This window comes from Agelaius tricolor, unplaced genomic scaffold (genome assembly GCF_023055355.1).
Source record: "Agelaius tricolor isolate 1412-34295 unplaced genomic scaffold, bAgeTri1.0.p SCAF_5, whole genome shotgun sequence".
Lineage (NCBI taxonomy): Eukaryota > Metazoa > Chordata > Aves > Passeriformes > Icteridae > Agelaius > Agelaius tricolor.
Window position 1 is genome coordinate 21,806,019 of NW_027269265.1, and position 13,741 is coordinate 21,819,759.

General features: G+C 40.9%; 1 protein-coding gene across 1 annotated transcript in view; it reads right to left on the reverse strand.

The window, feature by feature from the left end:
• Positions 1-13,741, reverse strand: part of NRXN3 (neurexin 3) — a 967,492-nt gene that overhangs the window by 882,425 nt on the left and 71,326 nt on the right. The window contains exon 3 of the mRNA XM_071426717.1: positions 5,290-5,307. Within this exon, the coding sequence (XP_071282818.1) occupies positions 5,290-5,307 (18 nt within the window). The remainder of the gene's footprint in view (positions 1-5,289; positions 5,308-13,741) is intronic.

Consider the following 13,741-nt stretch of genomic DNA (forward strand, 5'->3'; position numbering starts at 1 on the left):
CCATTCTCAATGTAATTTTCATTAAGAAAGCATCCCTTTAACTGACCAACACAATGTAGTCTCTGAAGAGGGAAGTTTGTGACCTTTGCTATGATGAAGGCCTTCTTTCACCAAAGCCTGTGCAGTCCAGACCTTGTGATGTCCAGCAGGAAGCAGGATGAGACCTGCCTTGGTAACTTACCACCACTCCTTGAGGAACAGCATTTCAGCTCAGCAAAAGTAACACTTACCTGGAATATGATTGACATCTGTCGAGGTGCGTTCATGGCAAGCAGAAGGGAGAAAAGAAAGAGAAAGAAAGAGAAGAGAAAAAAAGCCATTAGAGATGCACACAGCAACTCAGCATCCTTGCATGGAAATCAATTTCATGCAAAACCAGAAGTAATTAGGTTTGTTTGAAGGCCACCCATCTGCATCCAAGCACGCTGCCATGCAAGGGAGGAGGCACTGGCTCCCTCTCCACTGTGCATGTAAAAGTGAATCCAGCACCATATCTGTCCGGAGAGAGAGTTCCTGGAATCAGATAGAACCAAGCCACATCAGTTCCTGCAAGAATATTAGTTAAAATATTCTATGTTTTTCACACACACAAATGCAAAAGAGAGAAACAAAAACCAACCTGCCTGCAGAAGGCTTCTATAGCACATAAATTCAAGCAAGTTTCCAGAAAAACAGAAATAACCTGCTCCCCTTTTATAAGGGGCCATGTGAATTTATGACCAGATGTAAGACAAACAACATAGTCCCAAAGTTTAGAAGAGAGCCCATTCCTTTTCATTCTTTCTGCCCACCATCTTCCAAAAAACATCCTTCATTGCAGACAGTAGTAGAAGTGGGGGAGAAGGAAGTGTGCCAGAGCTCTGCACATATTGTCTTTCTCAAGACGCTAAATTCAGAAAAGGTGTCATTTGGTACTTTTTCTCTCTGTGGTATAAGACCACTTTTCAGAATCAATCACATAAATTTCAAAATAAATAAGTCATTTAAAAAGGAAGGAGCAAGACTATGTAATTCATAGTATTTCTAACAGAGAAGGCATATATTTGAATGTACTGTCTGTTTTGGGCAGAGCCCACCAATTCCAAAGAAAGTACTTTAACCAAATGCTTCTCATAACTTTTTTAGCATCCCATGTTTATTCTTCCTCTGAATAAGCGACATTTATCATAATACCAAGAGGGAGGATCCCATGAAATCTCATAGGATTAGATTAATATTTTCCTTACAAGGAAGCCCTCAAAAAAAAAAAAAAAAAAAAAAACTTGCTTGTGGAAACAGAGAGGCCAGGTCCATAGAAGTCCATAGACAACATTCTCCCCTGGAAGCCTGTACCCTTGTCCAGGAGTTGGGCATTGGTGGAGTTACCACCTTTGCAGTAAGGCTTCAAAGAAATACAGTAATGATTTGGACTACAGATCCCAGACTACTTTTGCCACAAAAGGAGAAGTAGTCTGGGATCCAGGAGCATGACATACTGAGTGCACTGGCTTCACACTAAGGTCTAAGGCTATATTCTCCTTCTCCCAGTGTGCCCTCCAATTTCCATCAGTATTCCACCTTCCTGTCCAAACCCACTGTGTTCCTGTGAAACTGGTGCCACTTGTTCTCCTCAGACACTTGCCATTCAGTGGTGAGTGATTCCAGTGCATGCTGCTTCCTGCTTATCACTTTTTAATGGCTCCAAAACCATTTGAGGAAAAGTCTCTGTGGAACATCATCTATGTATCAAGCTGTCCTTTCCTAAGGAGGTGACAACCCAAACACAACAATGCACCAAGAGGGGAGGGACTGTTGCATCAATTCATTTAAATTCCATAGCTTTTACTAAACACATATGGCAGATCTGATGTGGATTACTTGCTGCCTTTCCTCTTTTAGCCCATAATTGCATCTAAGAACCAGGGTCTAGGCAGGCCTAAGGACACTAAGCACTGAAAGTTTACCTGAAAGTAATTACTTTTAGGTAGGAAAAGAAAACAAGTGTCAGGTAGCAATGCATGCACTGAGGATGGAAAACAAAAGAAGGTGATAGCAGGGGTAGAAGGGAGGAGGAAACCCTTAAACACCACGCCAGGATGTGAACATGATGACAAAGAATTTACAAGTCCACTGCTAGGATCAGTCTTAAGCTGATGGGCTGCTTGGGGAAATATCAGTGGCTGTTAGAGACGATCACGTATCTCAGAAGAGGTAGAAGTGATTACCATAAGGTACTGCAAATGTTTCTGATAATCCAGCATCTACTTGAAATGCTATTCTAAGCAGGTAAAAAGTCCTTGACCCATGTTGTCCCCTGAGCCTCCCTGCACACCTGACAATGGAGCAGGCACTGCTGCAGTCCAGGGTACCAATGGGGGCCTGGAACAGCATGAAGCTTCACCGGGGTGTCTGTGCTCCAGCAGGAAATCTGTGGGGTGGTTGGGAAATAAAAACTATCAGCAGATAGAAAAGGCAAAGGAAAGAGCTGGCCACAGGTTAGCAAGGGATAAACACACTAAGCAAGTAAGAGAAGAGGCAGTGGGCTGTAACTGATACACTGCTTGAAATAATATTTACTTAACTGTGTGAGAATTAAACAGGTCATGAAGGTGTTAACAAGGGAAATGATGAAGTGCTAAAAGCTAACATAAGCATCTCTAAAATTTAGTTTCTCAATGGCAAGTAACAGCAAGGGGATTTCTTTTTACCTGTCTTTTTTTTGTGCCAATGTCCCTAAGAGCAGGCATGCCCCATCCTGACTGATTTGACTCTTAGGTTTTTTTTCTGTACCTTTTTTTTTTTTAAAGTTTCCACCCAAAAAGATTTCTGTATACTCTAGTTACAGCAGTGAAGTCACTGTTTGCATCTCTGTGACACTTCCACAGTACTTACCTACATGGCAGCCCGGGTCATTAGTGTTACTTCCCATACTAAATGCAGAAGGAGTTTCTTGTATTGCAGACACCCCCCCATGTGGTATCTGCTGGCAAATGCTGATTAACAAATGGTAAAACTACTTGCTTTTTAGTTTAAAACAACAAGAGAAAGCACTGCTTTCTTTGCAAAGACAAAAAAAATACACAGAGCCAGTCAGTTGTCACAAAAGAGCCTACAATAAATACCACTGTGGCATACAAGTGAAACTACCATGCAAGTCACAGACTCACAAAGCAGAAAATACTCTGGGTTAGAAGTGACCCACAGGGATCATCAGATCCAACTCCTGGCCCTGCACAGCACCATGTCCAAGAACCACACCATGTGCCTGAGAGCTTTGTCCAAATGCTCCTTGAGGTCTGTCAGGCTTGGTGTTGTGACCACTTCCCTGGGGAGCCTGTTCCAGTGCCCAATCAATTTTTTTCACCTGGGTAAAAAAAAACTGTTTTTTAATATTAAATATAAGTCCCCATAGGAAACACCACCACACTTTTGCAGTGTGGAATGTTATTCCACTTTGGTTCACAATTAAAACTCTGGTTGCATATATTGACAAAAGCGACCCACCATACCTTATGGCTGGTGGCTCTACAATTAGGAGACATCTAATGCCTCAAGAAAGGTAAATGACAGAGATGGCATATAGCTAGTGTGAACAGATTTGGGGACCTGAGATGACTCCCCTTCAGACCCTGCCATCTGAGATATTCTTTCAAATTCTCTTGATGTTTTTCTGTTTTGTTTACAATAGGACTGTTTAAAACATGTCCCCATTCTCTCCCTCTTCCATTAGCACTACCTTCCTCCACCTACACAGACCTCCTCCCTGCCACAGGGACTGAGGAGGCAGAGCATTCCAATGAAAGAAGGAGCATGCAGAACTCAGAGCCAACAAAAAAATTCAGTGACCATGGGACTGTAGATGGAGGTTTCTCCACTTCCTTCAGCTCAGAGCAGTTCAAACACAGAAAGGCCTGCCTCTTCACCTAAGACAGGGCAGAGCTTGCTTTATCCTATACACAAGAGTCCATTTATTGCTCCTTCGTAAAGGGCTGAGCCGCAAGCCAGCAGTGTTTGCTTTTGTTCTTTGATGATAATAGCTGTGTTGAAAGAGGGATCAGCAGGGCTGCTGCCTTTGTCTGGTTCAGCCTCAGCCATCTATCTGGGTGGGGTGGAGGATGAAGGGGAGCAGGGGGAACAAAGCAAAACGTTATTATAGCTCAGATCATTTCTATGCCTGTACAGGCAACATCTGAGGTGTTTTTCACTCTAACATTTTTAACACAAAGTTTAGGAAAAAAAGGAAGGTATCATGACTGCACACTTCTCTCTCCAGCTGGAAGACAAGGACTATACAAACTTTTTGAAGGCACAAGCTCTATCAATACTCATCACCCTGACTTGAAGAGACCTACTTTCACTTCCATCTCTGAAATCCATTCACTCTTGTCCCCTGCTTTTGATGTGCTGTGGACACCTGTCTTCTGGCAGCTGAACTGTGAGCTATTAACTGAATTCACCAGTCACAAACAACCTGGCAGGCAGAAGCATCCCAGGTTAAGTGGAAATAAGCACCTAGAAGTGAATGGCACTAAAGTTCTCCAGCATCGCTCTTCAGCATTCTCCTATTACTCTCACTCTGAACAGCAGCATACAGAGAGGACTGGGGAGCAGGCAGAAACTGGAGACAGAAGGAGGGCAAAAGCCATAAAATTTGAGAGGTATTTTTTGTCATAGGAGACCCACTCCCAAATGAGAGGAATTCCAGCTTTTAGACACAAAAATTACCATACTCTGAAGATTATTCAGATATTGACACCTAAAATAGCTTTTCTAAAGTTAGATTTGGCTCTTATCATTCTGCAAATACACAAATGGATATGGGTAGAATCTCACTGACAAAAGCATGACTGGTTGAGAACTCAGGCACTTAGTTTGACATATTATATATATACACACATATATATGTATGTGTATATATATATATATATATATATATATATATATATATAAACATAAACCATTCAGACCATAGATTGATGCATTTATGGCAATCAGTGAAATTATTCAAAAGATGTGCAATAAGCCAGCCTGAACTCCTGAAGTGTGGTAGTAAGAGATGTCACCCAGTGACTCAGAACTGGGTGATTACCACCTAAGTGAGCTCTGATGGAACAGTTTAACAATATGAAAAGCTGCATTTTGATTCAGCTGGAAACACCTCAAAATGGCAAAAGCAAATTCCTCACTAAATTGATACTTCATCAAACAGAGTGTTAATTTCACATGCTGATTTGGCAAGTCTCATTTGGTCTCATTCTATCCTAATCTGGTCTGTTAAGGCACAGATAAACACATGGTCCTACTTCAGACCTCCTACAGACTCTTCTTCTCTCTCTTCAGTACACAGTAGTTCAAAACCATCAGGGAGGGTCACAGCAACTCCAAAAGAAATAGCATCTCCATTGTATAAACACCTTATAACAACAATCTGCTTGGGTAAAGATGGGCTCAGTAATGAGATCAGCTTCAAGCATTAGCACATCCCTGGATACAGTGCTCACACTGGACACAGACACTTTGAAGACTGTTGTATGTATGGTTCACAAAAGCTAAAATCTTGGTTCCATTGAATCCATAAAGGACTTGAAAATTACTTTCAGAGTGTCATGATTTTCATCCTTCGTGTTTGCTTAATACCTTCTGTTTTACACTGGTAGTAGGATGCATCCCTGGTATCCTTCCATGGGATTAATTCGCTAAATATTTAAGTTGCTAAATGTTTAGGATACTGAAACAAATCCAAGACCACTCCAGCCCATGATGTCTGTCACTGAGCGACACACTGGGATCATGAAGAACTTCACAGTACTAGCAGGTGTAGGCCTTATTGTCTCACTCCAGAAGAATAGGACCCTGTAATTTGTGTTAATGGAGTGTTGAACACTTCTGATTTTATTCAGTAGAGATAAGTGGTGACACATACACAAACAAGTTCATTACAATCAATTACATTTCTCTGTGTTCTTTGTCCTATGGGATCTCTTAGGCTGCCAGCCTCTTGGGAATAGTATTCACTTGATACATTGCATAGAATTGCATACATTTGTGGTACTGTGCCTTTGCACAGCTAATACTTGGGATCCCAAAGCACTTATTAGCTGTGAATATAGGACTCATTCATCCAGTACTGAAAAGCAGCCAGCTCTGAAGTGAAAGAGACAGATGTTTAACAGCTTATAGGAACACCATACAGCAGTTTAGCATGTCAGAATTAGAACAACAAGAATTACTTAAAGAGGCAGAATGAAACTTCGCTGATTCTACTAAAAGTGCTGTGTGATTTTAAAGCACTCATGATTTAAATGAGGTGAAGAGATTTGATTTCAAAACTTATCTGGTTTCAAATCTTATCTGAATTACAGTGATTTGAGGCCACCAATCCTTTTCTCCATACTGTGCATGTTAATGTTGTGGGCAGCCTCCCCTCATGTGCTTTTGAAGGTGATGTACTTGGACATAGGTCAGTCGACCTCACATTTGACAGGTCAAAGTACAAGTGAAGGTGAAGGTGAAGTCCAAGTACATCACCTTGTAAAGCACAGGAAATTTGAGTGGAGCCTTTACCTACTAAGCAAAATGGAGACTTCACCTTAGGGGGCCAAGCTTTTTCCTCTCCAGGAACCAAAATACTCAGGCAGAGTGTGTGCTCAAGCTAGCTGGGGAGACATTTGCAAACCACTATGGTTTTGCTACTGTTATGTGGCCATATAGAAAAGGGCTTTCATATCAACATGGTATAGATTGATTAAGTATACTTGCTGCTTTCAGAAACTAATGCACAGAGTTACTTGGCTCCAGCAAGGAAAAAAAAATATTGAAAAACAAATTCCTAATAATCCCTCTAATTAACTCTGTGTCATTACTATTCTTAGAAAAAGTTGCTTCCTGATTTCACAGCTTTCAGTGACAGTACCATCCTCTCCCACGCAGCCTAGCAAATACACTCACGCGCATTCCTCAGGGCTCAGGCGACATTGCTGGGGGAAAGTCAATAGTAGACCACTACTAGCAAAAATCCAACTGGAATTTAATTACTCAGTGCCCTCCAAACAATCTGTTGATCTTTACTTAAGCTGCCTAGTGCCCGAGCACTCCAGGAGGAAACTTGTCTATGTTTCATCCTAGGTGTTTGGGCACTGGACAAAAGAGAGGATTTGCTCCCTGCTATTTTGCACAACACCCTCATGCATCTACATTCAGCCAGTTATGTTCCCAGTCTTATGGGGATCACAAAGATATAAAACTATATAACTTCTGAAGGACAGATGCAAGCAGAAAAAAAAGTGTCCTTCATATTCACCATAGAGAGAATGAGAAGAAACTTATGATGATGAAAGAGAAGTTCTGGCTTAATGTCAGAAAAAATTGGTAGGAGCAGGGTAGTGATGCTCTGGACTATTTTGGCCACTGAGAGCTTGCCAAAAGCATTGAAGACTATTAAGAAAAGACTAGACAAGTATTTCTCATTAATTTTTCAGATTCACCTGAGCTTGTCTTGGAAAGAGTAGTTGGCCCTTGTAACCTTTTCGATCCCATTTTCTATGATTTTATTATTCTAAGTCAAAAGACACTCTACTCAGACAATTCCATCAGTAACAACTGCCAGGCATCCTAAGCCAGCAGCTTCAATAATGGAGCAGGGCAGACACCAAAGTCAAGCCTCTGACAGCAGCAATGCACAGGTACTCAGCAAAGAGTCAAAGGAACCAAGAAAAATCACACTACCATTATCAACAGCTTCCAGCAATGAGACTGGTAGAGGTTGTTGCATCATGATCAAAATGCTGATCATTCCTTGATGGACTTCTCCCTCCTTGAACTTGTCAGGTCTATTCTGAAACATGTGAAACTGGTTTTCTTTGTTTATTTAAAACCTGCAACTGGGCATCCCCAAACTGTTGCTTTATATAATACATGAATAAGCACTTTGTATTCAGCATCTCCATAGCACTCTGATTATAAATATCTACCTTCACCTCCTGCTTTAGCCACTTCTTTTCTAAATTGAAAAGTGCTGGCCCATCAACATCCTCTGCAGATGGCAGCTGTACTTCACCTGTAGTGAAAAGGCACCAATGTTACCTACACATAGTATATTTTACCTATACACTAGTATGTTTTAGCACAGGTCTAAACCCATTAAAAGTCCTTCCCTCTCCTAAGTACCAATATGAACAAAACTCTAATGAGAACAAAGTTATTATTCTCATCAGAAACAAGTTTATGAGTAAGAAATGCAGACTGTTTTTGGACAAATCAGACTAAGATCACCCAGTGGACTGCTCCAGCAGTCCTTGTACCTCACCAGAGCCTGGTGCAGATCCAGGCCCCTTCTTCTTTCTCTTAGCAGTATCATGCCTGCAGTCCTATAAAGAGCATTTATCTGCCTTAAAATCACTTTAAATGCTTGAGCTAAGAACAAGCTATAGCCTCTGTGTGCAGAGAACAAAGTACATAACAGAACAACATGGACATTCTTGATGGCATGTGCCCAGGTTAGGCACACACACCACACTGTCTCCTCCACAAGCACCACCATTTGTCCTTCAATGTTCCATGCAAACAGCAAAAGTCACTATGTGGTTCATTGTGCTACATGTTGGAAATCACAAAGATTTTTCCACCTTAGTGGCCACTCACAGGGAAAAAAAAAAAAAAGGACTAAATTACTTTTCAGCCTTTAGCTACAATATTTGTAAGGCATTCGTATATTAGCAACAGTGGCATGGTCACATCCAAAGTTGTTTTTCAATTTTCTTAGGTAAAGAGAGGAAGATGATTTCTCTTTACTTCCCAGCTTGGATGAAACAAGAACCTATGACCTTCTAAAAGCATACAGGCATACTTCTATGTCACACTTCTGTATCATTACCTAGGCATCTCTGTATCTGCTCCACTCTTCCATCTCTGTATCCACACTTATGACTGGAAACTCCTATTCTCATTCAGATTTCCATTCATGGTGAAAAGTGTCACACTGTTTGAAAAGCCTTTAAAAAATATTTGCAACATCCCCATGGGCAGTTGCCTCCTCATGTTTTAATTACAATTGAAACTATCTTCCCATTACAAGTCAAATTTTCTCTGACTTTAACAAGAACTAAATCAATTAATGTGACATTTCAGGGGCCACATCATGTCATAGCAATACTTATTCTTGTAAGCTCGAGGTGACACACAGGAGATCTTAGGGATACAGGAGTCAGTTTCTCTCCAATGGTCTTCTTGTTTCAATCGATTTAGGCATCAGGAAAAGATGGCAACTGGATGACTGCCCCTAAATGAAATACCCTCCCTGTCAGGAATGCCTTCCCTGGATTCACCATCATAGCTACTTTTTCTCTGACCTCTCAGATCCAGCAAAGGCAATTCTGCTAGGAGGTTATCAGGACAAAGACAAACAAGAGCCCATCAGGCTGATGCACAACAGGGGAGTTTGCTAAGATGACCACCATGAAAATTAACTTAATTTTAAGTAGCCTTGTAAACATACATGAAAAATTGAACTAGCCATATGACCCAAGAAACTAAAACTAGTTTCATTGCTGACAATCTGCAATCTGCTCAAAGCACTGAAACCAGGCCCATGGTGTTTCACCATTGTCCACATCACCTGCAAGGCCGACACAGAGACTGGAAACTGAGGCATTGCCCACCATATCCCAAAGGAAAGGATGTCTCCTGCTGTTGAGGAAGAGCCTGCACACATGCTAAGGATTTTCATCTTTGTCCTGTTCTCACAACATCACCATGACAGCTACAAAAGGCATTTACTACTGCCAAATCCATTGTAAATTGTGCTGCCTCTTTTCCTTTCTTATCATCTAAAAAATGACAGATGGAAATGAACTTTGGCCATACTTCCTATGACATATACATCAATGAGAATATCCAATAAATAGTAACACAAAGAACAAAAAAAGGAGTTGACCCAAGGAGATTTGGGGGGGGGATTATAAGTAAGCAGAGAAAGGTTTGTTAAGCCTATGAAATGGCCCAAGTTATAATCTATTTTCTGTACCCAGTCTTGGAATTAGTAAAACAAATCCCTTGATATGTCTGACAGAGTTATTAGAGGGTGTTAATATTCCTCTCAGAGCAATCTGAAAAGGTAGAGCTGGAGGCACAGAATGCTGTGACTAGTCTAGTCAAGCAAGGGTGGACAAAGAAGGGGATCCCTTCTTCAAACCCACCTGACTCTCACTGTCAACACTGCTTATTCCTGCCCAGCCTACTCTACCAAGTGTTAGAAGCTGTAGAACAAAAGGCAAAGCTACACAGAGGAAAACTCCCCATCCCCAGTTCTCAATCTGACATGAGGCAGGAAGAGAGACAGACACTGTGCCACTGGTTGAGCCTTGGGATGCCTGAGCCCTTCCCTGCTCACAGCAGGCTGGGGGGTCAGGCCATAGAAGGGAGAACATCCTGTATCTCTGGTCTCAGAGGACAGCCTGAGCTCTGAAGAAGCAGCAGCTCATGCAGGCTTGCAGGGCAAGGAATCTTCATTTACCTGGTTACACCTGGTATTTACCAGTGCCATATGCAAACATTCTTTGTGCTGCATCACAGCATCCCAAGGCCCAAATGCCATATTACATCCATCTGCAAGACCTCCCAGAAAAATCAAGAGGTGACTTTTTCTGCATTTTCTCCAGCAGGCTTTGTCCAGGCTTTGCTATTGTATTGTCAGTATCATGGAACCTCTTTGTTGGAAGGTCTAAGTAAATTATTAGCATTTCACCACCAAATCCAGATCATTTAATATTATACATGTCACCAGCATTCCTGAGAATATACATCTGTTCTTGAAAAACAGAGCAAGGCAGTGGGATAAAACTCCTACTTTATTTCTCAATACTGATTATAGCTAATAAAGAATAAAATCTAAGTTTGTTACAGGATTTAGACAGCATTAATTTGGAATTCAGTTCTGTATTGGGTGCCTTGCAGAAAATACCATATTCAAGGAGTTAGTGAACTTGACCAGACCATGTCTGTTGTGTTGACCTTGTACTTGGGGCTTCAGAAGCCCACACAACAGCAGCAGCAGTCACTGCAAGAGCTTGCTGGAGTTCCCTTTGCCATGGGATGTTACAACAGAAATAAAACCCTAATTCATCAGGAAAAGATAAGTGATTCCATTTGCTACATAAAATAAAAGGTACTACAGCATGGGAAGAAGAAGGAAAATCCATTCAAGGTGGATGATATCCAAGGTGCATTTGATGGAGCATGAAAGCAGGACTCCAAGCCTCTGAAGTGACAAAAAAATTACTTACTATCCATATTCTTCTTTTTGTTGTATCTTATTACAATGTCTATTTTATTACACCATTTGGTTTTAAGCCTTTTTATTTAGATCCAGAAAAATCCCTGCACACTATCTCACACACAGCTGCTTCCCAGCACTAAAGGAGAGACTCGTCAAAAAAGGCAGGCACAGTTCTGGTCAGCCACTTGGTGCCATCAGGTGCTAAGATTTGTGCTTCAGCAGGTCTCTTCACCAAGGAACTACTCACAATCTCCTGTTTTAGACACTCTTCTCCCTGAATTGTTTAAAACCATTGTCTTGAAATTTACTTGCTGTCTATAATGCACTAAGCATGCCTCTGGATTTGGTGTAAGTATCAATTATTGATTTGCTCACTCCAATTCCAATTAGGATGGAGTTCCAGTGTGCCTGAAAAGTGAGAACTCCATTTATTCCACTATAAAAATATATAGTGCACGCTCCTCCAATGTACAAAAATCATCCTAAATACAGCAATGAGTAATCAGAAGAAATGCATCTTCTTTTCCTCTCCTTTCTACACTTACATATAATTTTTAGAGTATGTGTTAATGGGTTTTATATTCCATGTTATTGCTGTATTTGCTGCTACAATATATATATTTAAATAAAACAGAAGTCATCAGGAGATTCTATTGGAAGCATTTGCCTTGTTTATTGTTGAAAGGCGCTGCTTGGAAAAGAGTAACTGCTGACTTCACTAAATGTGAAACATAATGACAGGAAACAGCTGCATTCTGCATCTTTCAAAATGCTAAATTTTCTTGTGTGATTGTCTAAATGTAGACCTGCAGCCTAGAGCAGAATCTATGCAGATGCAGGCCCAAGTGCATAATCACAGGACCTCATAACCACTGAATTCAGCAGATGTCTCTCTTCATTGAATGGACTAGGCCCAGGCCCCTAAAATTAACAGCATTCAAACACAGAAAAAAATTGTTTATTTTTTCTTTTGATTAATGTGTTAACATAATACACATAAGCTCATATCCAGAAAAACAGAAAACAGAGAGGGTGTAGGAAAAAGGTGTACATCTTTTTGGTACTGAAAAAAATAATGGTTTAAAATCTCTACTCTTTTTAAATCTGTGGAAAAGAGTGCATGCAATAAATAGCTTCCACGCTCATTATCTCAGATTTTTTTATATGAAAGACACTGCTGAACAGTATGAAGCCTCCAAGCCACCACTTCAAATCCACTGTAAGTCAATAAAGATTCAAAGTTATTCCCAGCTAGCAGTCTTTCCATAACCTAAGAGGAAACAGATAAATAGATCCCTCAATTCATCTGCTGTCTGATTTCTGAATCCAGAAAATCCACCATCAATAACTGACTTCCAATGGTACACAAATGTGTTGAGCACTGTCTCAACTGTGAGGGCACAACCCCCCTTCCCACCAAGAAGAGTGCCAAACACAGTGTCAGACACTAGCACTGATACCTCAGCTGGGTCTCAAGCACAAAAAGAATGCAATTTAGTCTCTTATTTCTAAATGCCATCCCTTTGCGGAAAATTTCCACCAGATGCTTGTTACATGAGTAAAAGCCAGTACCTCTCCTCCAGGAACTGGTATTACTCACCAGCCAGGATGCAGCTCTATGTGCTCATGCACTAAAATAATGGAAAAGGAAAGTCTTACAATCTGCAGCATACATCAGGCTATTCCAGAGTGCCTGTACTTCCATGTCTGATGAGGTCAAAGAGAGCCACAGCCCCTTTTTATTCCCTGAGCAGTTCAGGGTTTGTAACTGCAGCATGAACCAGGGAAAGCCATTTAGCTTGCTCTGATTATATCTTAAAGAGCCTCATTCACTGCCAGGTGAGTAATCAGTCCCACACTTAAAGAGCTAATAAAAACTTCCTTCACTAGGAAAACACTGCCCTGAAATAAAACAATAGCAATTAGGGAAAAGAGATGCAATTCATCTTTGGATTTCAGTGATCATCATAAGCACAGTTGCTGAAGAATTTGGAAGAGGGATAGTACCTTCTTTTCTATGCCTTCTAATTACTAAAAGGGTAATATCTCTTCTCTCCTCTTCAGGAATATGTCAGTATGGATCCCACTAGAAATTGCTGGAAAGCAGTAGCCTTCCAGGATGGTAGGAGAAATTATTTTACCTGCATCAAGGAGTGATTGTAGGACAGTATTCCTGAAATGGCATCTGACCAAGCTGGGTTTTCAAAGAAATAACGAAATTAAAAATTTTGATTATTCTGTATTGTCACCTCACAACATGATGTAGAAACAGGTACTAACATTGCCTTTTGAGTTCACAGAATTACAAAGTAGTTGAGGTTTGAAGGGACACTCATGACCATCAATTCTGACTGCCCAACTCCCCTAGGTCAAAGTAGACCAAATTGCTCAGGACTTTAACTAGTCAGGCTTTTACTGTGTTCAAACATGGAAGACCTTGCAACACCTGGTGAAGTGAGCCTGGATATGCAAAACAGGACATACATATAA